This window comes from Bactrocera dorsalis, chromosome 1, assembly GCF_023373825.1.
Source record: "Bactrocera dorsalis isolate Fly_Bdor chromosome 1, ASM2337382v1, whole genome shotgun sequence".
NCBI lineage: Eukaryota > Metazoa > Arthropoda > Insecta > Diptera > Tephritidae > Bactrocera > Bactrocera dorsalis.
In genome coordinates this window covers 2,731,506-2,757,419 of record NC_064303.1, presented here as the reverse complement: position 1 = coordinate 2,757,419, position 25,914 = coordinate 2,731,506, and the positions used below count along the sequence as shown (strand labels likewise).

Genomic DNA, 25,914 nt, shown 5'->3' with positions numbered 1-25,914 from the left:
AAAATTAAATAAAATTTGAAATATTACAATCATATGTGGTTCTTTATGAGGCTCCTTGGCCTACAAATTAATCTGACCTAACCTAACATATGGTATATATGTATGTATTAGTGTGAGTAAAAAAAAAATAATATTTTTTCGCTTGGTACTCTTTTTGTAAGGTCTTACAGTTGTTTTATTATTTTTTATTAATATCAGCAGATAGCAAACTTGATAACTCTTTTCCAAATATTTGAAAACTAATAATTTCGTTTCATAAATTTTTAGATTTTTTTGTGTTGGAAAAAATTGAATGCCCCTCAAAATGGTCTCTTATGATGTTTTATTTGCTTCTTAACCGAAATTAAACGAAAAAATATTGCACGTTATAGTAATTTTATCTCGCAAGCAGAAAATATAACCATAAGTTAACTTATTATTTACCGTCTTCATAACCACTTTACTCAAAACGACTCAATATTCAGTAAAATAAAAATGTCATTCACTCACCAAAACATTTTTCTGATTCTCTTTGTCCAACAGGAATTCCATACTTTTGTGCGGACGACGCACCGACGCTATCTGACTGCCATTTGCCGTTGTTGATTTGATTACAACAGCGCCACCGCCGCGGCCACCAACATCGCGACCGTAAACACGCACATCGTCATCGTCCTCATCCAAGTCCGCATTACCGCCACAAGCCGCGCTCATGTTCAAACGTTTCGCCACACCGCCACCGCCGGCGCCACCAACAACAACGTACTGCTGTTGATGCTGCTGTGGACCGACAATGTCCACCAGCGAACGCGTCTTACCCGATATGACCGTTTCGTGTGTGTCCAAATTGGTTTCGATTAAACCGATTTTGTTATTGTTATTGGTATGTTGCAAATACGCGTTCGACATGGTTGTGTAGGTGGGCGCGACAATGCGTCCGTTGCCGTCGCCGGCATTCGACACGCCGGAACCGGTTGCGCCGGTTGTTAATAACATAACGGTTTCGCGTGTAACACCCGGCAAGGAGTAAGCGACTTGAGCCGTCTCTAGTGCCGCCGACGGAGTCTCGTATTCCACCGAATATTTGCGTTCTGTTGTTGCTGTTGCAACGCTCGCGTTTTCACTCGAACTATCTGCGTCGCGTTGATTGTTTTCTCTTCCCGTTTGTTGTGACAGCACTTCCGTTACGGCCGACGTGTTTGTCACATTAGCGGGCGCGTCGTTTGTTGGCGTTGCCGTTGCTGTAACTGCGTTACCGTTCGCTTGCAAGCCCGCATCTAACTGTTTTTCGATTTCATCGTCATCGTAGTACGAACGTTCGGCATCGAGGAAATCAGTGTAGAATTGACTACGCGACTTGAAGTTGGCTGCATTCGGCATGCCATTGCCATCCTTGTGCGCATGTGCCGGCACACCGCCGCCACCGCCCTGTCGTCGGCCACTGCCAAAGTACTTGGTTATTATGGTCGTGCTAGAGGTGGTGGCCGGTATGCTGCCGTAACGATAGGGCTTCGGCGGTTTGCCGGTAACTAGCGGCTCGCCGTTACGGTCTGTGATGGCGCGCATAGTATTCTTGTCACTGCCGCCTTTGTTCGAGTTGATAGTGGCGGGTTTCGCGTTGCCGTTGGTGGCGCTATTGTTATTAATTGCTGTTGCTGCTGCCGGCTTTTGTTGTTTGTTGACAGCAAGTTTTGCATCAGCTGGACTGAAGTTGGCCGGCAATGTGGCCGAATTGCTGCCGTTCGCTGAAGTCGTTGGCGATGGTGGTTGTTGCTGTTGTTGTTGTGGAAATGTACCTGCTGGTGGTATAGGACCTTTTAGCGGTATGTAAATATAGTCGGGGCCGCTTTGAGCGGTTGCACGTTTAGTGTTATTTTGCGTTGACGACTTGTTTTGTTGTACAGACGCTTGTTTTTGTTGCTGTTGTGCTTTTTGTTGTTGTTTTATATGTGGCAATGTTGCTGACTTACCGAAACTCTTACGCATTGTAGACTTGTCCACACCGTTCAGCTCGCCGCCGTCTTGCTGCTCCTGCAATTGCTGTTGTTGTTGTTGCTGCTGTTGTTGCAATTGTTTTTTGTTTTTGCGTCTCAGCGAGAAACGCAAGCCGTGCGCGAAACGCGACAGGAAACCCTTCGAACTCGGATGTTTTTCATCCTTGAATTTCTTGTTCAAGAGCTCATTGTTGTTGTTGGCCGCCGCAGCACCGCTGCCGCCTTGGCCACCCACACCCACTGTTGTGTTCGACATTCTGTAGCGTGCAGTTTGCGCCGCACTCAAATTACCCACACTTTTCGCACGCCTATCGGCCACGCCCACGCCCACACCCCCTATAGCACTTTCACACTTGGGCCCGTTATTTTGACCGTAATATTGCTCACTTTCGCGACGCTCGAACTTGTCGAGCAGCTGCTGCGACGCGTAGAGTATGTGATGCGCGCGATTTATGGGCGGCTCACTCAATATCGGCAGGTGTATGCTGAGCGGACGCGTTGGCTCTGCACCGCTAACAGCCGAATTATTACTATCGCTGGCGTTATCGTTGCCGCTGACCGCACCCCCACTGGCACCGCTAAAACTGCTATTCCGATTAGATTGCGCGTCGTTGTCGCTATCGTCGTTTACAACGTTACTTTCGCTAGTTGCTTTTACAGTGACCGTTTGTTCCGTCAGTACAACATTCGTTGTTGCATCAATGATCGTCGATTTGTGACTAACATTCGCTTGCGCCGTTCCAGCGTTCACCGTTTCACTGTAGTCTGCAGTATTAGCGGCAGCGGTGTCGTTTGAGTCGAGTTTTAATGCTTCTCCCTTTGTCTCAACGCTATAGTCAGTGGCTTTGTGCGATGTTTTTTCCTCGCCGTGGCTGCGCTCTACCTGCTCTTGAGCGTCACGCTCTCCTAAACCTATTGGACGCTCTTGCAAACGCGCGCGTTCACGCTCTTGCTCTTCAGCTGCTTGTCGCTCTCTTACAATAATCATTGCTCTTACTTTTTCAATTGGCACAGCTCTTATTTGAGCGACACTCTTTGTTGCGTTGCCTGCGGCGAGCGCGCTCTTTAATTCTGCGGCATAGCGCGCCGCAATCATTTCATTAACGCGTGTATTCTGTATTACCGTGGCATCTGCATTGTCCAGCAGCTCATCGTCTGTATCTTCTTGCTTCTCCGCCCCCTCCGCATGTTCACTCTCTGGGTGTTGATGTTGTTCACCATATTCTTCAGAGGATTGCTCTTGCCAGGAGTACTGTGAGACCACTGGACAAAAGCTGACTTCCTTGCTGAAAGAGGTGCGCGATCCTGCGGGCAGCAGTATGCCCAGCGGCTTCTGTGTGGCGCCCAGCGGCAGCTGGTGCATTGAAGTGTGTGCGCTTGACACGTACATGTCGTCCTCCACATCGTTCGCATGCGGATCGTAGGCGTTTAGATTCGGCGTGCTGGATACCATATTGCGCTGCTTCGCGGCATTCGCTTGCGAGTGGAAACGACGCTTCGGTATCGAATTTGACTTATTCAACTCGCTATTGCTCAGCTCCTTCGGATCGAAGTTGCATTTCTCTAAACTCTGCGTATAACTGGTATGCAAGTTGGTTGGATCCTGATCGAAAGTCTTGCCGTAGGCCACACTCGATGTATTTGTGGTTGACGTATCACTCGAAAATAATGGCGCGTCGCTAATTAAACTGTGTGTGGCCTCAGATTTGCGTGCGTGCTTCTGGCGCGCGGGCGGTTTTCGTATGGTCAATTGCACATGCTGCGCCACGGCCACTTGCTCGTCGGCGCAACCCACACTGCCACCAACACTGTCCATATCCGAATAACTTGAGTTGGAGTGTTTGCGCTGACGAGGCGGTGGACGCGGGCTACAGCTCGGACGTTCCGCGCTGTCTTCGGGTGTGGGCAAGAGTAAATGCTCGTCGGCTTCAATCGGTTTATCATTCAAAATTGAAACATTGCGATCGTATATTTGTGAGAGTTCATCCAGCAAGAAATTGCCCTTGCAAATTATATGTTCATAATCAGCACTGGCCGTGCTCTTGGGCGTGTCCATGTTTTCGCTGTCCGAGTCGCGTTCACCTTCGCCCTCACTTGTTAAGTAGTCGCAACAACGTTTCAAATTAGTCTGTACACTAATGCGCTGTTTATCCGCCTCCAGCTGCTTACCCGAATAATCAAGTTGCGTCAGGTCCTGGTAGCTAGCGTTCATATAACCCAACGATTGGCTGGCCCAATGACGTTGACCCTCACGTTGCGCTCTATCGCCGAAGGCCGCCTCGAAACGTTGTAGGTTGCGTTCACGCCGTTCGGACCAACTGCAAGTACGTCGTATACGGTACGAGGTCGCGGTGTCGAAAAAGTCTTCGTCCTCAGCTTCGTCTACACTGGAATTACTGGGACTAGTTTCACTTGTGGCTTCCTCTTCGGGCGATGATTTACTCTGTCTATAGCGTGTATTAACACGTTTTCTACGTCCCAATTTATTTAGTTCGCTTGGCACACTCGATATGCGCCGTCCGCCACTGACGTAACCGCCAAAACCACCAATAACACTACTTTCGGTTGCACCAATACAGCCAACACCACCACCACCGCCAGTGTTGTTGTAGACACGTTGTCGTTTCCTAGCCTCTGGCGTGGACTCGTTGTCCGTTTCGTCACTGTGACTTTCACGCGCCGATGCTGAGCCCGATGCCGGTGTCGATGTCGTACTAAAGTCCGAATCGTCTAAATTGTATGTTGCTATATTTGCACCACCGTCCGACCGTTCAATGTCTATAAGTTCATGTTCTGACGTCTTCGTTTCGCTCCGTGCATGCTCCAGACTGTGGCCGTTGGTATCGTGTGCGTCGTTCACGTCGCTACCGTTGCGTTTCTCCGACAAAACGGGAAAATATGTTTCGTTAACTGTATCGCAGGTTTTAGAACTTAACGCGTCGCGTATATCTGGCAAACTGTTTCGTAGACTCGCACAAAAATTCTCGAGAGTCGAACGCTTTTGCGCCGCTAATAGCTCTAACTTGGCGAATGCTGGCGTTTCACGTTGCGTTCGTTCTAATTGTGATTGTAGTTGTTGTTGTTGCTGTTGCAATTGTCTCGGTGTTGGTAGCCATGTGAACGAGGCGGCCGATGCGCATGTGGATGCTGAGGTGTTGGATCGCGCGGTGCCGCAACTGCTGCCTGATGACGCCGACGCCGCGGACGACGACGAGACATCAGACGCCACAGGCGAAGGCGAGTGCGCCAACGAGCGTCGCTGTTCGAGCAACAAAGCGGCAGCGGTCGCCTCTCGCGTTGGGCTATTTTTAACATGCTCATACGTTGGACACGCCGATACATAGCGCGAGCCGATAGCTTCTTCTGTATCTGAAATGCGCTCCTCATCATCACTTTCGTCCACATCGTCTTCATGTTCGTCTTCGCCGCCGTTGAGCGCTGGTGTTTGTGGTGATGTTTTGGGTAGTGGCGGTGGTGTGGTTGACGCACTGAATGACGTTTCGTCATCCGTTGCTACGATGAATGTGGCGTCATTTATTTTTGGCTGACATATATCATGCCCTACGACGTAATGGTTTGTGGACGCGACATCGGTGTTTATGTTGTGATTGTGGTTGAGGACGCTTTTGGAATGTGGTTGCTGTGTTTGCTCTTGTGGATGTACTGTTTTTGTCACACTGTCAATGGCCTCGACGGTATGCCTTTCCACGGTGTAGTCGTACTGCTGGAATTCCTCCTCCTCCTCGCAGAATTTCTCGAAATTCTTTGGTATACTTTTCGATTTAGCGCGTCGCAGTGTCGACGGTTCACAGTAGCCCGAGTCTTCCGATAGATTCTCCGCCGAACTCTTACCGGCACGCTGAAATGCCATGATGCGGCCGTTACGCGTGCCCGCCGTGCTACTCGAGTCTGTCAAATCTTCCGCCGAGGGCTTGGATGCGGTTAAAATGCTATTGCCTGACGAAGTGCTTGAGCTTGTAGATGACTCAGAGTCAGATTTAACTTCACCCACCGTCGCTTCCATCAAATTTGCCTTACTCGCACCGAATAGCACACGCTGATCATCATCGAAATTCAACTTATCCAAATCGAAGTAGGTCTGATGCAGTCGGCCATCGGAGGACTCAAACCGTTTCAGTAGAGAGCTTTGCGAACCACGTCGACTATTATTGCCCGAATTGCTGCCACTGTTGCCTCCGCTACGCGTGTCTTCGCCATTCAAGGCGCCAGTGCTGCGTGCGCCATCGAAACTGAGCAGCGAGGGTGAGGAGTTGCCCAAACTGGACATGCTCGCATGCTGCTCCTGCAGTTGCAACTGTCGTTCCAATGACTCAAACTGTATCAGCGATGAGGAACGGCTGAGCGAGTGATAGGATATGCTATCCGAATCGGAATATTCGTCGAAACGACGACTGCCAGTGCTGTTACGTTGCGGCACCACAGGCTGCGTCGGCTGACCCCAGCTGTCACGTGTGCAGGCTTCGTAGGCGAGAAAGCGCTCCAAACTGTTGCTGTTCGCTTCATTGAAATCAAACGGACGTTGCGTGCGACGCAAGAGCACCGTGTCGTCGTAACTGCCCGACACAGGCTGTGCTGCTTGGCTTTGTGTTTGTGTGTTGGCGGATTGCGCGACTGAGCTCAGCTGGCCGCCGATTATGAAGTCATCGCAGCGTCGCGCACGTTTGGCAGGACAGGCGAAATCGCGCTCTGAGATCGAATCGGGATCTGTAAAGAAAGCAGTGTTATAAAATCTAATTGGCTGCAATTATATGGAGTTTCTTAGTACCTTTGTTAACTTCGACTCGTATGACAGAGCCTGTCTCTGATTCCGTCGAACTCCAAAAGTGTTCTCTGGTCTGCTCGTACTGATTCCAGCTGTTTTGTGCGTGCTCCTCATCCTCCGACGTCTCTTCCAGTATTGGCTCCAGCATCTGTCTCGAACTGGACAAGTATATGGCATCTGTGGACAAGAAAATTTGGTTTAAGTGTTGTTAAGAATTCAAATAAATGCAAACGTTTAAGTTTAAGGGTCAGACCTAAGCTTTGGGCACGCCATTTGCGCATTCTTTCGTATGTATCGTTTTTATACCCTATAAGTGTATTTTTGTTCGCTACGTTTCTAAGCCACGCGCCGGCTACCAACAAACACAAAAGCTAAACCGTTTCTAAACGCGCCCAATACACAACTAAGCAACAAGACCTTTTCAGCAATGTACCGCTTCAGCGGCTTGATCAGCTCGTCGTAGCTGCAATGAGCACCAACACTGCGGCGGCCGTGGCTGGCACTGCAGCTGTCTCGCGTCCAATTGCATTCTGTGCATACGTGTTCATGTGCATATGTGTAGGATCATGCTGAACGCTGGATCGCGGGATCGCGGTGGGCGGACCGAAATACTTCACAAAGACTGCAAGTCAGACAGTTTGGGGAACAGACGATGAGTCTGATGTTGATGGAAACAACAACCAACAACAAAGCAAGCGTACAAGTAGAAGACGAAGAAAAACAAAGCAAAAAGCCAAAACAGATCCAGTTTGAGGCGCTGCGCTGCAGGCAGCAGCATGGAAGTCAAGACAATTACCCATCTTCAACGTCTTGGGCCGCAGCGTTGATTTGTCTGTTTTGCTGCCGCATGAATTTTCCCTTTTACAGTTGATCATACAGCTGAAGCTGAGCCCCGGCCGCCAGCACAGCGCGCATGAGTCTCGAACTCAAAAGCATTATGTGCTAAATACATATGTATGTATGTATGCATGATTCATTCATGATCACGATTCATTTGTGCTGACGTAGCGCTTGCATTGGCCGGCCCTAGCTGACTTGCCTGAATCTCGAATGTTGGGCCTCGGCCGACAATCGTCGTTAATAATAAATTTATTAATTAAGTGCAGATAAAGAAGAAGCGGCGATGTTTGTTGTCATCGGTGCTGTTGTTGTTTTTGTTGTTGCTTTAGCTTGATGTGCAATGACGCGCAACAGTGTGCAACATCAAAATGCCGGTAAATGTCAGCGTTTGTGCAACAACAAGCAAAGCTCTTTCATCTGCCTTTTCGGCCTTCGTCTGGCACACACAGTCAGTCGGCGTCTTGATAGGCGTAGTACCGCCCAGGTCAGCTTTGGCATACAAAATATTTGCTTCTATACTTAGCATTGCAATGGCTCACTCAGTGTGAGCGGCCTCCACTGCAATGTTGCAAACTTATGAGGAAGAAAGTCGAACTCACGCTGCTGCCTCGCCTGTCATTTCTTTTATTTATGGCAAATTACGGTAATTTATTAATTGCAATAAGCGTTTTGCAAATTTATGTGACAAATGAACTTGTACATAGTCGGACATAACCTCAAATTAAAGCGAAAGCATAATTTGCTAATCATTAAGAGCTTATAAATGCTGGAAAGTTGCAGATATATTGTATGCTTCGAATACTATTTTATCTATGGCTAAAAATTAAAGCCGAGGCTTTTCATTGGGGGCGTTTCTAGAAAGGGATGGTTCGCTTTCTCATTTTACCTTCAAAAGAATGTTCTTTGGTTATGCAGAGGCTACTTGGTCTAGGACCGGAAGTCGTGAGCTGCTTGAGCCATATGCAACAGAATCGTTTCTAGCCACTCTCAAGTGAATGGCACTCAAAGAAATTTCCTGACTTGAGTAAATTTCTACACATGATACCAGGAGGAGAAGGCCCTCCTTCATGCAACGAAAAGGATGAACGACTGGCGCGCTGTTGTAAACTCGGCTATAACGAGGAAGAATTAAAGCTGTTGTCTAAGGATATTATCTCCTGACAAACCTCAAAGGACACCCACATACGCTTAACATTTCGGTATATTATATTGTATTAGATTAAATAAGCTTCATCATCGATTACTTCATGTATCTACCAGTTGTGGAACATCCAAACTAAAATTCATCGAGTTGAAAATCAAGTTCAAACTAGACACTTTAGGAAGCTGGATTTGAATTTCAGGCTTTTTTTCGCTATGTGAAGAATTTTTGTCATAAAATGGAGTATTGACCTCCCCTATGTTATAAATCGTGTATACTGACAGCGCTCCGTGTTAATCGGGAAGCATTTTGCTTAATTTATTGGATCAAAATCAAGCAATGTTTGAGACTTTGTCTTAAATCTACTTTCCTTATAATATATATTTCTTTATATAGAAGGATCCAGGCTTACTTATAGATTTAAATCTCAAAAATGCATACTATTTGTTAGATAAATAGGGTCTTCCCTAAGTAAGTTGTAATTGAAAGGACTGTGCTATGAGTCTAGAGTTATCTGATCGGAAAACTTTTTACTCATAGGTTACAGGAAAATTGAAGAAAAGTATCGCTTACCATATGAGAATATGTGATTACCTCACAACCATAGCTGAAGTAGCTTGGTATAGTATAAATCACTCAAGACTCATATATATGGAGCACTTGGAAAGCACGATAGGTAAAGCAATGATATCAGTTATCTGTATGTGGCTCCAGTATGGATATACACGCTAGCAGGGACGGATCCACGGGGGGTATACTGCGGAGAGTTAGCAGATAAATTCACGTTTTAGGCCTGTCGATTATTCACCAAGATCGTGTGATATCGCACCGTTAGACTTTTCCTGTAGGGATATTTCAAGTCTAAAGTCTATGTGGATAATTCCGCTTCGATTCAGGCCTTGGAGCAAAATATTACCCATGTCATTCGCCAGTAACCAGTCGAAATGCTCTTATGGGTAATCGAAATTTGGACCAAGGGATGGACCATCTGTTACTTAGCCGCGGCAAACATTTGAAAGAGATAATCTTCAAAAAATAAATGCCAGAGAATGTTCTTTCGAATGATAACAAACCTTCCCCACTATTTGAAGTTTTTGTGTTATTTTTTTTTAAGTATGGAATCTCGAAATGGATTACTCTACAACCCAAAGTAGGTAAATATTCTAATCGCCTATCTTTTAATTTGCTTTACATATAAATGTATATTTTTTTCTTTGTTTGTAGTATATTGTAGCTATCACAACTTTATCAAATATTACTTGAACCTACATAATGCAAACCTTTAAGTCTTCATTTCCACTCACCTTGTTGATCGAATGCCGACATATTCCATAAGTTTGGTGTATTAATCACACCAGCTAAATCCAAATGCTCCATGTTGGTTTTGTATTTTTGTAAATTTCTTTTATCTGAAAAATTTCTGGTAAATTTGGAAATCTTCCTCTCCCACTTGTTCTCTGCTTTAATTAATCCCTCAGCTTGAATGTAAATCACTTTCTTTGTAGCTCACTAATCTATTGTCTGTGTTATCTGCTTTTGACGTCAGCTGCAGCAAGCGCATGCCGTTATCGTTGCAATTTCGCTGCTTATGCAATCACCAATGCAAGGGGTAGGGGACAATCGAAATTTCTCGAAGTAAATGCGTTTTTGATGCTCTTGCAGCGGTTTTCCGCACTTGCTTTGCTTTTTTAACGGCACTCACTGCAATTAACAATCAATTTACTTTCCTTTGTGTGTATGTTTGTTTGTATTTTACGTGGAATTTTTGGTTACTTCAATTCCGTCTCGATGCTTTCACACGTTCGCTGCGATTAAAATGGCAAGCGGCGATCTGCTTCCACGGCGCAAAATAATCCTAGATATTTCGCTTTTGTTTATTATTACTCCGTTTCTTTATAGAGTAAGCGCTTATATATGTATGTTTGTTTGTATGTATGTCTAACTGCTTTACATACAGCACCAAGTTCAGCATTCGTACAGAAGTTAATAAATTTTCGATAAGCGAAAATGATATCTGAAAAGATAAGAGCGTAAATTTGTTTATGTAGAAACGTTAGCTTTTAATAAAAGTGATTAAGTTGTGTTGTTGTTATTGTTGTTATATTTGTATGAGGAATGTCTACAAGGCCAGGTGACTTGGCTGCATTAAGGCATACGTTAACGGTGATGCATAACTGACTACAAGCAAATGTATGTAATGAGGAATTTTGAACAAGTGACTGAGCAGTGGTTCCCAAATTAAACTAAGTGGCAGTATATACTATTTTTTGTTATGATAAGATATTTTTTGGCAATAATAAAAGTCTTTCAAATAATAGAAACTAGCTATCATAATTATATATTCTTGATTTAGTACTTTTTCTTTGCTTTTCCTTACTTTGAGCAGAGAAGTAGCTTAGCTTAATTTAAGTAGCAGCTTTTATGGCTTACAACCACTTATTTAGTTTCATTTCTAACTTTATATATTATCTTCAAGTAATCTAAGTGACATACAAGTTTGGGAAACACTGCTTTAACCGCTGCTAATATAATATATACAAGTATACGTACTTATTCGCATTTATCCGCATTTGCGAATGTCATGAAAGTGAATTGCACATTTATTTATTCGTGTAATGGAATTTCTATGACTAAGAAGAGCACTTTCCCGGATCATTGCCCGGTGAGTGAAGAGCGCCCAGAAAAAAAAATTAAAAATGAGAAAAAATATTAACTTCGGTCGCCTCGAAACGTAAGTACCCTTCACATGATGGCTGAAATTAATGCGCGTGATACCGACAACATTTGGTTTCAACAAGACGGCGCCATTTCCCACACATCGCATCAAACAATGGGTTTTGGTTCGGTCGATTGACCCCCAAGATCGTGTGATGTCACAATGTTAGTCTCTTTCCTGTAGGGATATGTAAAGTTTAAAGTATATGCGGATAATTCCGCTTCGATTCAGGGCTTGGCGCGAAACATCACTCGTGCTACTCGCCTGTTACCAGTCGAAATGCTCGAACGAGTCGTCGCATATTGGACTCAACGGATGGACCATCTGAAAGGTAGACGCGACCAACATTTGAAAGAGATGATCTCTAAAAAATAAATGCCAAAGAATTTTCTTTCGAATGATAATAAACATTGCCCATTAAATTTGAAGTTTCTTTGTTTTTTCTTCAAAAAGTAAGAATCCGCGAAATGGATCACTCTACACAAACAAAATATGTAGCTGAATTCTTCTTAATCTCTCAAATCTGTTTTGTCGCCGATTTTCAGCAAGCAAGTATATACATACATACATACTATGTACTTTGTAAATTTGTACACACATTTTTATTTTAGAAACAGGTGAATACAAAGGCAGCACGTAGGGAATTTCTGTTTTGAACTATTTTTGGATTATGATGGAACCAAACGAATTTTCTGTTTTTTGTTATTGTAGGTTTTTGTATTTCTTAGTAGACTATTTTTATTTCGAGTAGATATGTATATCATATAATTTTCAAATCGTCACCTGAAATGCAAAATAACGTATCATCAAAAAATTCGAAATTGAGTGTCTTATTGATTACGCTTCACTACTTCAAATTATATACATAACATTAAATATGTTCAACATTTTCTGGTTCTGAGATCATATATAAACCAGTTTTAACCAATATTAATATTTTGTTTCATTCATGTTCCATTTTATTCCGTGTTTCATTCATGCCACTGTAAATTTCTGAAAATGTTGTTACGTTATTTTGCATTTCAGGTGACGAAATACTCTTACATTGTGACAAAAAAGTTCCAAGATATTGTAATTTAAATTCCTCGGGTAAATGATATTTCAAAATACTGTATTTTGGTAAGTTGGCAGGACTGTTCTTAATTACAGTAGCTGCTTAAGTCGGTACACCTCATTAGTGCGTTACGATTTTTACAATGAATAAAAATATCGAAAAAAGAATTGTTGCAAATTTTAAAGTTCTAAAGAAATTTCGTACTCGGAATCGTTACAAATATTGGAAATGCATTGCGGTGATTCAGTTTCATCAAAAACGCCAGCTTACGAGTGGTAAATACAAGGCCTTCAAAGATGGTCGAGAGATCGTTGAAGACATGTCTCGTTCTGGACAACCTTCGACCTCTTCAGCTGATTAAAATCTTAAAAAAGAAAGAAAACGGTGCTTGAAAATCGTCAAGCAAGTGTTAGAGAGATGACAAGAGAGCTCGAATGCGTTTTCGCTCGACTTGTCCCTATAAAACTGAATTTTTTTCAAAAATAGTACCGTTAAGAAGGTCTTTGTACATACTTGATCATGCGAATTTCGATCACATATTCATAGAAAGCATTATAACTTATGTTTATAAGTTTGACATGCAAACAAGTCAACAATCATCGGAATGGAGGAAAGAAAAACGAGAAAAACCAAAAAGAAAACGACTAAACAACTCAAAAATCAAGATGCTCATTGCTTTTTTCGATATTTGTGGTCTGGGGCGTCATGAATGGGTTCTGGAGCGACAGGCGGTCAATAAGGAGATCTATTTGGCCGTATTGAGACATTTGCGTAAGAACATCCGTCGAAAAGACCGGAATTGCGGAAGATCAATTCATGGATTTTACACGTTGCTAATGCACCATCGCATCGAGCCACGATTGTACCGAGTTTAAAGCCAAAAACGCATTGAATATTGCGTATTTTCTTGTTCCACAAACTGAAATTGCCGCACCATGGAAGCCGTTTTCAATCGATCGAAGAGATAAAACAAAATTCGCTGAAGGCTATCCCAAAAAGTGTTTCGCGGTTTGGAAATAATGTTGTCGTAAGTGTATTAAATCTGGTGCAGATTGCTTTGAAGGCGACAGAATAATATTGATGAAGAATTACATATTTTTCATTTACAATTTCCGGGTACTTTTTTGACACAATGTATAATTGTTTACTTGTGAGAGTTGCACAAATGCATTTATTTTTATCTACGAAAATATTTATTTTTGTAAATATATATGTATGCCCGCGTAAATCAAGAAATGCATTCAGCAACTGCAAACGCCACTTAATGTCTTGCACGAATTACTACGTACTGTTGGAGCGTTTTATAAACAGGCTGAGAATTAATTATGAGATCATTGCTTTTGGAAGGAAATGTTGCTTGAGAAAGCTTGAACAGCTCAAGCTTAGACCTTGGCACTTCGGTATTTGTGTCGGATTTTCAGACAGATGTTAAGCTGTCGAATTATTGTATATCTAACCTTGAGCTGTTCAAACTTTCTCAAGCAACCTTTCTGTCATAAAGACTTTGCCCAAGCACTTTAGTACTTCTCCATCGAAAAATGTTATTACCAGTGGAAAAAATTAAACGTTTTTAACCTTTCGTAATATGGAGTCTATAACTAAGCTCTTTGATTCTACAGCCCTTAATATTTGAAGCTACAAGCAATGTAGTAATCAATCATTCCGCAAACTCTAATTATACCAACAGGTGGATTATAGTCTCTATAAGGACAATAAGAGAGCACATAATTATTCGAGTCTATCAAGGCTTCACAACAGAGAGTTCTTGAAAAAAATATGGTGAGAGACGTACACCTTTCTGCTACATCACAAAATTAACATACGAGGACAGTATGTACGCCTGTTCCCAGCAAGTCTCGCAACTGGAATAATTTGATTCACTACTTTCCAGCGCTTGGCGAATCAAAAACAGGTATTACTAGAAAAGTCTGGTCTGGTACAAGAAAAGTGTGGTCTGATATTATAAAAGAGTGGTCTGGTTGGACCGATAGGTAAGAGTTCTACTTCTAAGTCGCTGCAGCTGCAAGGCTTAGCTGAATACCGACGCATGTATTCACAACCCAATTCATTCGACGTTTGTTAATAAATCCGTAAGTGGCTTTTGGTAAAGTAGGCTTCAACGAATAAGTTCAAGACGTCATGAATGAGACGCCAACAAACATAGTTTGATTTAACCGGGCTAAAATCGGTAAGACAGTTAAGGAGCTCGCTTGGAAGAAGTCATGCATGATCGAAAATAGGTATGTATAACGGTTCATTAGATTACCCCCTAGAAGCTTAGGACAAGCTGTCTTGGAGCATAAATCTAAGCAATAAACACTAAAAAACGCTTAAGTACCGAACCCGCTTAAGTAACCAACATTTTTGGGCTTAATACCCTCATCGAAGGACTTAAGGGGCTCTTTTAAGTACCCAACCCGCCTAAGCACCTCAAAAAGGTGGAATTTTTTTGAGAGGAATTTAAGTGGGCTTTACTGTATATTAATACAGCCTTGAAGCTTACAAAAACAACATCAAATCGTGATCTGTAGTTAGGTATTCACTAATGGCAATAGTAGATTCACCTTATTATTATTATTCAGTTCAAAACTGTTTTATTTTTTACACAGTACGGTACTTTATAATTTTATCTAGTGTTTGTTTTTCTATTTTTTTATTATTTTTTTCAATTGCAATTAACATAATTCGTTCGTCAACCGCAACATTCGTTTAACTTCGTGTTCGAAACTTCAACATCGATCGATTACAAAAACGAAAAACACAGTAGAACAACAAATTTCGCGCCACTAAACAACTTCACGCTTCACGCAAGGGAAATACGAAAAAAGCAATTCGGTAAATCGCCGCTTCCCGTCCATTTCGCTCAACTTTCGTTGCGGACATTCGTTTCGATACTACTCGGAGAACATCACTTAACATTTTAGCGCAAATTTACATATTAGTTTATATGCCAAGATCCACGAAAAATTTTCATAAATACAAAATAAGCGATTTTATAAGAAAAACAATGATGATTTTTCAAAAATCGCTAAATTGCTGGGCTTTTGGCCGCGTTGATGAGTGTCAGTGCTTCATTAGCGTTCTAGTGCAAAAGCCTTTTGTTGGCGATTTTTTAAGGTTAGGGTGAGGGGGTTGTGGCGACGCGGTGGCTATTGGGCGCTGCGTATGGACATCTGTATTGCCTCACTTTATGAACGTTTGTTGTTCTTGTTGTATTAGATTGAAGTGGCGGCAATTTGTAGTTGTGGGCATGACGCATAGTGGAAAGATATATACAAAAACAAGAGCTATCATACCTTTCGATTGCTTCTTCAAAGGCACTTACATATCTACAGCTGTTTTCATGTATGTACATGTGTATGTACATATGTATGTATGTGTATATATCTATTATAGCTGCTTCGAAGTGCGTCTTTCTTCCTCTGACGTGTGCGCCTCTTGGGATTTTCAGCGTCAAATTTTATTTTTAAATTTTTATTATTTTTATTTTCGTGTCAATTGTTTGTTCAGCGTCCACTGCCATTGTCGCAGCGCTTTCTAATTTGATAAAGCCCTGATAATTTATAGTTCTTCGTTGATACTTTGTCAGTTTTTGTGAAACGTTTTTAAAGTACGCGTGGGATTAAGTTTTGAAGGGTATATTTCGGTCTATATAAGTATATAAATATGCACATATGTATGTGTATGTATTTATATTTGCGTATATATATTTATTGACATAACTGGAAATCATTCATTATGGGGTATTGGCAGTATTGACAGTTTCATTAGCAAGTTTTCGAGCAAATCCCTGACCAAAAATTATACAAATAACAACATATCCCTCACAGGTTGTGGTCTCTAAGCATAAATATAATATTTGTTATAACAGCAGATGGGTATCCTAGAAGGTATATATACAAACAAAAGTTTGAGATATCGAGCTGAAATGTGGACAAGACCTCCCTTTCCCAAGAAGTTGCTCATTTGTCGGAACAGCCGATATCGGTACACAATAGCTCCTAATTAAAATATTATGAGTCTATGGGAAAACCAATTTTTATGGTTAGTCTAAGTAAGTCCTGAGATGACTTCAGTATAATAGATATCTTTACTACTTCTTCAAAAATTTCGTTTCTTATAAAGAAAGAGATAGAGAGCGCTTTGTAATCGCCGGCTCAAAGTGTAAATACATTAAACCAGCAATTTTAGCGGCGCTAATACGAACATCCTTGCTAATAATCAAAGCAATTGAGGAAGGAACGAATCGGGTGGCGATCAATTCATCAAAGTAAAATTAGAAAGTGACGGTGAGTAATTGTTACTGACAGCACAATAATATTGCTGTATTGTTAACAGTAAATAAATGAACGGATATATCTATTTTGTTTTTCTGTAATCTGGTGCTGATTCAAATCAATTGACAATACTCGTCGAACGCTTATCGATTTAATTGAGAAATTAATTTCTGTTAACTTTTTTGCAATTAAAATAAAATATGACAGAGTTGATTTGTTGTCATACTGAATAGAGTACTTAAATACACATTTGTATGTACTTTCTTTATATATTTATATTTCTGCGCGCCACTGCATTTGCACTACTTTCTAGGAGCTTACTTTCAAGTAAAAATATTTTCTTATTTTTATTATGAAAAACGGCAAAGTGTGCCTTCGAAAGTGTGGCAAATTGTCACAAAACAGTTTCAAAGTTATCACACCGTACATTTGGCAATTAAATTGGTCAATATGACTTCGATTTTTTTATATTCTTAACAAACGTTTTGGCAAACATAAAAAGAGAAATAAAAAATAAAGTTGAAAACCTATGGAAAATTTTAATTTCAAGCAAAGTGGCACAATAATTGCTTCTTGCTTTGGCGAATTTGAAAGTTTGTTATCGCAGTCCGACATACATATGTACAAATACAACAGCAAAGCTATCTAAGAGCTGCACTGATTTGTGCAATAGTGAAAGGCCTTATAACGAGTAAATAATTGATAAGATTTCTAAGGAAACTAAAAGTAAAACAATGTAATTGCCAGCCGAGACAGAAGTCGCACAAAAAGCAAGTCAGTGGCCGGAAATGTGTGAAAAAGTTATACTTTGTGGGAAGTACAAGTTCTTTGTAAATAAATCTGAGGTTTTGAAGAAATTTGCTATTTACTCGTACTATATTTATGTACGATTAGAAGACTATTGGTACTAGACAATTTAAAGAATAAATCATAACTAAGGAAGGCTCCAATACATAGAATTAAACAATGATGCATTTGCTTGGTCGTTAAATATAATTTTCTATAAATTTCCCAGCTTTCGGACATATGTATATGTCTCAGTGTCTGCGATTTTTTTTCGTTTTTTGCCAATATTTTTAATTCCTGGAATTTACACAACAAAGCAATAAAGGCTTTTGTCGCATTTTCAATCAGATCATAAATATTTATACGCTAACTACGAAATTCGTTCCTCGTTAAAGGCCAATTTCTCAATTGTTATCGCTGCTAAAATCAAACAAAAGCTGATAAATGACGCGAAGTTCCATCGAAATTTGTAATTGGAAATGTACTGCGAGAGAAGTGATGAAAGTCAAGCATCGCGTAAACGATTTGTAAACAAGCGTGGAGAATATGAAAACAAAAACAAGAAAAAAAGTTAACTGCGGTTGCATCGAAGCTATGGCATGTGTTGGATAATAGTATGTGACGAATGTTGTGATCATATCTCCTCAAATGAAAAAGTTTTCGATACAGGAACTTGACTTTTATCGAACAGTTTGTATGGTAGCTATATTCTATAATTGTTCGATATCGGCGGTTCCAACAAATGAGCAGCTTTTTGGGGAGAAAAAGGCGTGCGCAAAATTTCAGAATGTTATCTTAAAGTAAAGAGCGATAGATGGCGTATATACAGATGGGCAGATAGACTGCCAAGACGGAAGAAACATGAATATATGAAGGAAGTAATGCAGCAATATACATTATTCTAATTATTATTAATATAATTAAAAATATTTCTTTAACTACAATGCAAAAAAACCGCATAAGTCACACACATAAACACACAACTGAAAAAATCACAAAATTATACTTTTTTCTTGCTGCCAAAAACCTGTCTTACTCCAATCGCCTATGAGCCAAAACCAAAATTTGAATGAAATGGTAAAAATTCATAAAAAATGCGCATAAAAATACCAAAAACTCATTCACAAAAACCCAAGCGATCGCTGATAAAAATAGCAACAACCAAAAAGTACAAAATTAAGCATATCAACACACATATAGTTGTATACATATGTATGTGTGTGATGGCGATATGCATTAACGCTGTGTGAGTGGCCAATAATAAACTGAAAACAAAAGGAAACACAGCGGTGAGCAGCAGGCCGAAGAATCAAAACCGAGCGCGATGCATGCGGCGAGCGGCATTGCGTCATTTTATAAATTTTTAGATAAACGAAAATAAAATTGTATTCAAAGGGAGCACATTCATTAAGCAAGCTATTAAAGCAACAAAAAGAAAATAATTCACCTTTAAGTGCAACGCAGGAATGTGGAGTAGAGGCCTCAGGTGAAATTTATTTCATTTGGGAAATTGGGAAATGTTTGCTCGAAGAGAAGGTTGAATGGATGAGCGAAATGATTTGTATATAAAATGTGAGCGAGCTTCGGTAGCTATCAGATACAAATAACTCAGGCGCCGTCAGATCTGATGTATTTTATGATCAGTATTTTACTTAGGCCTGATAATGTATTCATTATGGCTTGAAAACTTTTTTTAAATATCAGATCACGAAGTTTACTGATGTCGGTCTTTCATTTATTGAACCCAAATCTCACGTAGAACACAGTAGCAATATCAGAATAATTGCAACCCTGTGTCTTCATCAAACTCGTGTGTGAAGACAAATAGTAAACATATTTCTCATTTTCTTTCAATCAAATAAGGTATGCATACATGCTGATCCATTCTAATTTTTATTTTCGGCAAACAATTTCAATCGGTCGCACATTCACCTGAATCGCGAATTTCGGCAACTTTGCTGCTGTTGGCGCACCATCGTCCAAAAATATAGGACGCCATAGTGAATCCAAACGCAAACACAAGCCGCAAGAGCACTATTAGCCCATTCAGGCAGTGGAGCGTGTTCGACGGCAACCAAATGGCAACAGCCGGCGAGCGTTTGAATGCCGAAAAGCGGCATTGGGTAGATACCGTTGAAGGGGGCAAAAAGCAGGCAGCATGTTGGACGAACAACCAATTACCTATTTATTTTTGGTGAGCAATTTTTCTTGTTAATTTCTTTATTTTTGTAGTGTTATTGCTGCTTCCTTTCGCTTTGTCTTTTTGGTGGTTTATTTTCGTTTGTAATGTGTTTATTGCCGTGAATTTTCGAAATGAAAAGTGTGTCTGTGGTAACGAAATTAAAAGTATGATTAGTTGCATCAATTTAAGGGGCGTTTCTGCTTTTCTACTGTTTAAAATTCAAATGCTTCGTTTTATAGCCCGCCTTGCCGTTGTTGTTATGAAGTTGTTGTATGAGCGTTCGTCGGTCAACGACATTTTGCACTATATTCGAAAGTGCTGTGACATCAAGTGTAACAGTTTGGGGGAATTGGCGAATATTTTAAGTACTTAACGGTAATACATATATAGAATGCTTTAAAGTTGTTATTTGAAGATACATACAAATAATAATAGTTTAACAACAAATAATCCCATTAAAATAAATAATAAGTTTGCTACTGTCTAAACGAGAAGGTTCAGCTCAGGTATGATAAAGCAAGGTCAGCGCTTCAGTTGGTTAGGTCAAGAAAGTGTATTGAACAGACGCATAACTAACGGGTGATTTTTTTGAGGTTATGATTTTCATGCATTAGTATTTGACAGATCACGTGGGATTTCAGACATGGCTTTGACATTTCATCATGAATAGACTTACTAACGAGCAACGCTTGCAAATCATTGAATTTTATTACCAAAATCAGTGTTCGGTTCGAAATGTGTTTATCGACAAATTTTGTTCAGCGATGAGGCTCATTTCTGGTTGAATGGCTACGTAAATAAGCAAAATTGCCGCATTTGGGGTGAAGAGCAACCAGAAGCCGTTCAAGAACTGCCCATGCATCCCGAAAAATGCACTGTTTGGTGTGGTTTGTACGCTGGTGGAATCATTGGACCGTATTTTTTCAAAGATGCTGTTGGACGCAACGTTACGGTGAATGGCGATCGCTATCGTTCGATGCTAACAAACTTTTTGTTGCCAAAAATGGAAGAACTGAACTTGGTTGACATGTGGTTTCAACAAGATGGCGCTACATGCCACACAGCTCGCGATTCTATGGCCATTTTGAGGGAAAACTTCGGACAACAATTCATCTCAAGAAATGGACCCGTAAGTTGGCCACCAAGATCATGCGATTTAACGCCTTTAGACTATTTTTTGTGGGGCTACGTCAAGTCTAAAGTCTACAGAAATAAGCCAGCAACTATTCCAGCTTTGGAAGACAACATTTCCGAAGAAATTCGGGCTATTCCGGCCGAAATGCTCGAAAAAGTTGCCCAAAATTGGACTTTCCGAATGGACCACCTAAGACGCAGCCGCGGTCAACATTTAAATGAAATTATCTTCAAAAAGTAAATGTCATGAACCAATCTAACGTTTCAAATAAAGAACCGATGACATTTTGCAAATTTTATGCGTTTTTTTTTTTTAAAAAGTTATCAAGCTCTTAAAAAATCACCCTTTACAATAACTGCGTTAATCCTTTTAGAAACATTCTATGACATTCATGAGACCGAAGCAATAAATCTTAATTTGTTTCTTGTCTGGCGTTACATATAGGACATCATATGTAAATGATACTCGCAGACGTTTTCGAATATCAAATCGTCACAGAAACAAGAAAAACAAACTAACCTCTGCTGCTCGGAAGTTATAATACCCTTCACAGTTGCATTTATTTTAGTATAAAAGTACATGAAACGATTTGTATCTTGGTTTGAACGACAGCTATATGTGGTATAGTTTTTCGATTTGGACAATATGTTCGGATATCTGAATGTAGTCTAAAAACAAAACAAGGCATATATTTTTCTAATTAGTGTGTATTCTTTTAAGAAAAAAGTCTACCTAACGTTTTTACATTATATGTAGAAATTATTAGATAATTCTGTTGAGAATTGGGATTTTCAATTAAAGACGAATGAAATAGTTTTATATTTAACAAAACTGTGGCTCGGATATCGCAAATATAAACTTTTGAGATACAAATAGAGGGAGAGAAAAGAGACAGAAGAGTAGAGAAAAGATGAAAAGTTTATTGGTGTAGGAAGAAAGGTACTGCCGGGTTATAAAGCGAGACGTTAACTACAATTGGAAGCTAAAGTATCGTAACGTAACTAAATATTATCTCACTAGCGACTTAACTGCCACTGCACCGCGCTCGCATCCATTTAATGCTCGAAAATACTGATTAAAAAACTTGAGAACAGGTGAAGTACATAAATTATCGAAATGGTGAGCAAATTTTAACTGAAAGCTGTGTATTTGGAAATATAATGAAGAGCGGTGGCAAACTCAACTCACTCAAAGGACATTCGTGGGTCGACAGACGACATGGGGACCTGGATTTACACCCAACCCTAATGCTAAGTGGTCATGGGTGCTTTAGAAGCTACCAATACAGATTGCTTTGAAGACTCTCAGAAAATTTGACCACACTCAGTCAGTCCACTGAGAACTGAAAAGGTGAATGCGAAGCGGTCTTCTCAATCAATCAAATCTTTAAAATTGGAAAATATTTTTTATGTAAGTATATATTTTTTTCTACAGAATATCAACAACACATCTGGAACAGCAAAATGTTGCAGGCATATAAAAATTCACCGGTTTTCACCGATTATGCTTCATACACACCTGTAGCTGTTGAACTATTTCGTAATTTTCGTTGCTCTGTAACACTTTAGGCACTTTCGGTTAGGAAATATAACACTTGTTCTCACTCCCTCACTGTTTGCTTTTAAGCTTAGAATACTTTTATGGCACACAATTAAAGTTTTACAGAAATCGCAGTCGTTTGATAAATATCTTTGTGGATTTTTTATAATTTTTGGGGTATATTTTTTCGCAATAACAAATAATAGTTTTCGATTATTTAAATAAATTTCTTTGAAAATACTTCAAATTACTTATTTTAATACGTTTTCATACACAATGCCGTGTGATCGGACATACAAAAACCGTTACTGATAAATTTTCGTTGAACAAATAACTAAAGCTACTAAGTACACAGATCCCGGGCACACACAGCGTCTAGCGCGAGAGAGCGCAAAATTTTATTACACACAATCACATACACATGTACATACATGTATGTAGCGCCATATATGCACGCTGCACTTGGGCGTAAACACAAAATTAGCAATAAATTATGCGGTGCACACACACATACACTTATAAATAACTATGCTTTTGAGATAAAGCGCTTAAATCAAAATTTGCGAATTTTAGAATTTTATTTTTTTCGAAATGCGAAATGTCAAACTGATACGCGCTGCAAGCAGTTGCCGGGTTGTGCTTGCAATTTCGGGTTTGTTTTTTTTGTTTTTCTTTTTTTGGTTTTTGATTCCATTCGTTGCTCGTTGTTCGTTGTAGGCAAATAATATGCTACTTTTTGAATTTTGATCGTAAAACTCGACAGCCAAATCACCTACTCGCCGCGTTGAGGTGAAATTGTGCACTGAGCTTGTGATGCATGAGCGATACGGAGCAAACACACATAAATATCTAGGTATGTAGGTATGTTGGGACAAAAGTTGATATTAAGGCACTAGTAGATGACAGGCGAAACGGCTAAGCAAACACACAAAACTACGCGAGCACTTAGGCAACCGCATATCTACCTAGTATATAGTACCTACAGCTACCTACAAACATACATACGCACACATGTCATTATGTAGACGCAGATAAAAGCGACTCATAAAGTAAAATAGCAACTGAAGGCGGCGGGCACGGCGTGTACACGTTTGTAAGCGGCGCGCCAGCACAGGAAATACACAAGCGAAATTCTTTGGAAGCGCAACAATTCGCTACAATATCAAAATTAACAACAACAATGGCAACAATAGAGAGTACCATAACAATAACATTGTATTAAGAGCGCTTTTGAGCTAAAATGGCAACACTAAAACTCAAAATACTTATCAGAAACAATAAATGCGTGCGACACATCATGGACCCAGCGGCTTTGCGGCATGCAGAAGTGCATTAAATGACTTACACGAAACACAAACACAAAAACTAAAAACAACAGCAATCAAAGTATACTTTGGCTAATTATTGAAGATCACACACACGCACACTTACACTCATAGGCAAACTTTTTGCTTTTGTTCACACATTAAACGCATATTAATAGGTTAGTACGTCACCAGGTCGTATGAGTAATATTTTTGTATTTCACTTAACCAACTAACTCACCAACCAAAATAAACTGCGCGCTCACACAACGGCACAGGTGCCTGCGCTCTCCACATTTGTTCACTCGCGATCAGCGTTTAGCACATATTAGGGCGGCGATTTTCTGAGGCAAGTCAGCTGATCGTCAGCTATAACAACAAAGCCAGCATTTTATTAGTTAGCACAAACACAATATAAACGTAATACACGCGTAGTTAGTACATATGAAAGTATATGTATGAGGGCTTATGTTTGAGACGGGGTCTTAGTATTGTTGGTGTACGTCCAGCGAGGCGCAAAGCGCGTCTGACACAATCAGCCACTGAAAAAAGCGCCGTCACTATCGATTGTAAGCTAATTTGCGGTTGATTTTGTTTTTGTTCGGCACTTATAACTGTTACTTCGTTATATATATACTATATAGACTACATATATACAGATATATACAAATGTATATAGATATATGTATGTGCTCACCACAATTTGCGCAAGCAAAATAATTTCTGTTCTTATCAAAAAGCAATATTTGTTGCTGTTTTACACCACTCAAAAGCAATTTCAATTACGCGTGAATAGGAAACAAGCAAAATGTTAGTAACAGTAAGAAAAATTCTTGAAATAAATCTAGAAGAAAACGTTAAATTCTATAATACCCTACACAGCTGCATTTTTTATAGCGTAAAGTAGTTTAAAAACATATTTAACTTGGTTTTCATCGTTTAATTTGTATGGAAGCTATATGCTATATCGGTCCGATCATAACAGTTTTCTCAGAATTTGTTATTGTTTTCTCAGGCATTCATTCATATAAAATTTTTTGGGGATATCTTGTCGGATAAAAAAGTTTTCTATACAGGAACTTGGTTTTGACTGTTCAGTTTGTATGACAGCTATATGCTATACACATATATGCATATATGCTATAGTGAAACAACCCCAATCGGAGATTCTAACGTAGTCTTAGATAATAATCTTCCCGAATTTTCATGACGAAAATTTGTCAAATAAAAAGATTTCTCGTACAAGACCTGATTTTGATCAATCATTTTGCATGACAGCTATGTGTTATTGTGGACCGATATCGACGGTTTCAACAAATTGGATTGTAATGTGTACATTTCAGAAATATGATTATATGACACGTTAGTTTCTTTAATGAAAAAGTAGACCATTGAGAAATGTAACTCTCAAGACATTGAGTGCATTTATGACATTTCTGATTTCATTAAAGATCCGAGGTTTTTTCTACTGCCTTATTGAAGGATATGCCCATTACTCTAAGAATTCTGATAAATAATCGACGCATAAAAAAACTAACAAACCCAATGTCTGAGGTTTGATAACCTGAAATGTGTTAGAAGTATTTATTTACATCCCAGTGAATTGATAACCGTAGAACATTGTCTGTTTCAAATTATCTGCCATTGGATCTAATGCCTTCTTTATTGAAAGTTAGGAACAACACGCTTGAGGTTTCCGAAATCCGACAAATAATCGGTGCAGTTGAGAGAACGTACTAGTAAACAATATTTATAAGGCCTGGTAACTGAAGCGCGTCCTCTTAGAAATATTTATAAACTTTCTCGTGGAGTGATAACCATTAAACATTATCTGTTTCAAACCATCTGTTCTTGGATCTAATGGCATCTTCTAACCATGGACTGATTAAACGGCAAAAAAAAAGACTCAAAAACCGATGGTAGGCAACAAAGAATGTAGTTGATTTACAAAAAATAAAATTTTGATTGAAGGATTATATTTATTTTACTTTCTGTTAATCACTCCACTACGAACCATTTGCCTTGAGCATACTCTCATTAACCACAAGCGCGGTGTAAGCCTGTTATCAGTTGAGAACATGAGAGAAGGTCATATACTCGTAACCGTGGAAAAAGTGTGAAATCGCGCGAGTGGAGAATAAGTAAGTGAAAATGTTTGCAATTAAAGCTAATGGAAACACTTGA

General features: G+C 40.0%; 1 protein-coding gene across 9 annotated transcripts in view; it reads right to left on the bottom strand.

The window, feature by feature from the left end:
• Window positions 1-25,914, bottom strand: part of LOC105232472 (serine-rich adhesin for platelets) — a 221,075-nt gene that overhangs the window by 145,986 nt on the left and 49,175 nt on the right. For 2 of the 9 annotated variants that reach the window (XM_049458687.1, XM_049458683.1), the window contains exons 2-4: window positions 10,042-10,751; window positions 6,760-6,933; window positions 490-6,698 (exon numbers count right to left, since the gene is read on the bottom strand). In XM_049458687.1, the coding sequence (XP_049314644.1) occupies window positions 490-6,698; window positions 6,760-6,933; window positions 10,042-10,114 (6,456 nt within the window). In that variant the 5' untranslated portion in view covers window positions 10,115-10,751. Of the gene's footprint in view, window positions 1-489; window positions 6,699-6,759; window positions 6,934-10,041; window positions 10,752-22,405; window positions 23,243-23,971; window positions 24,259-25,914 lie in introns of those variants that run through there. The other 7 variants (XM_049458705.1, XM_049458697.1, XM_049458678.1 and 4 more) reach the window with 7 other exon arrangements.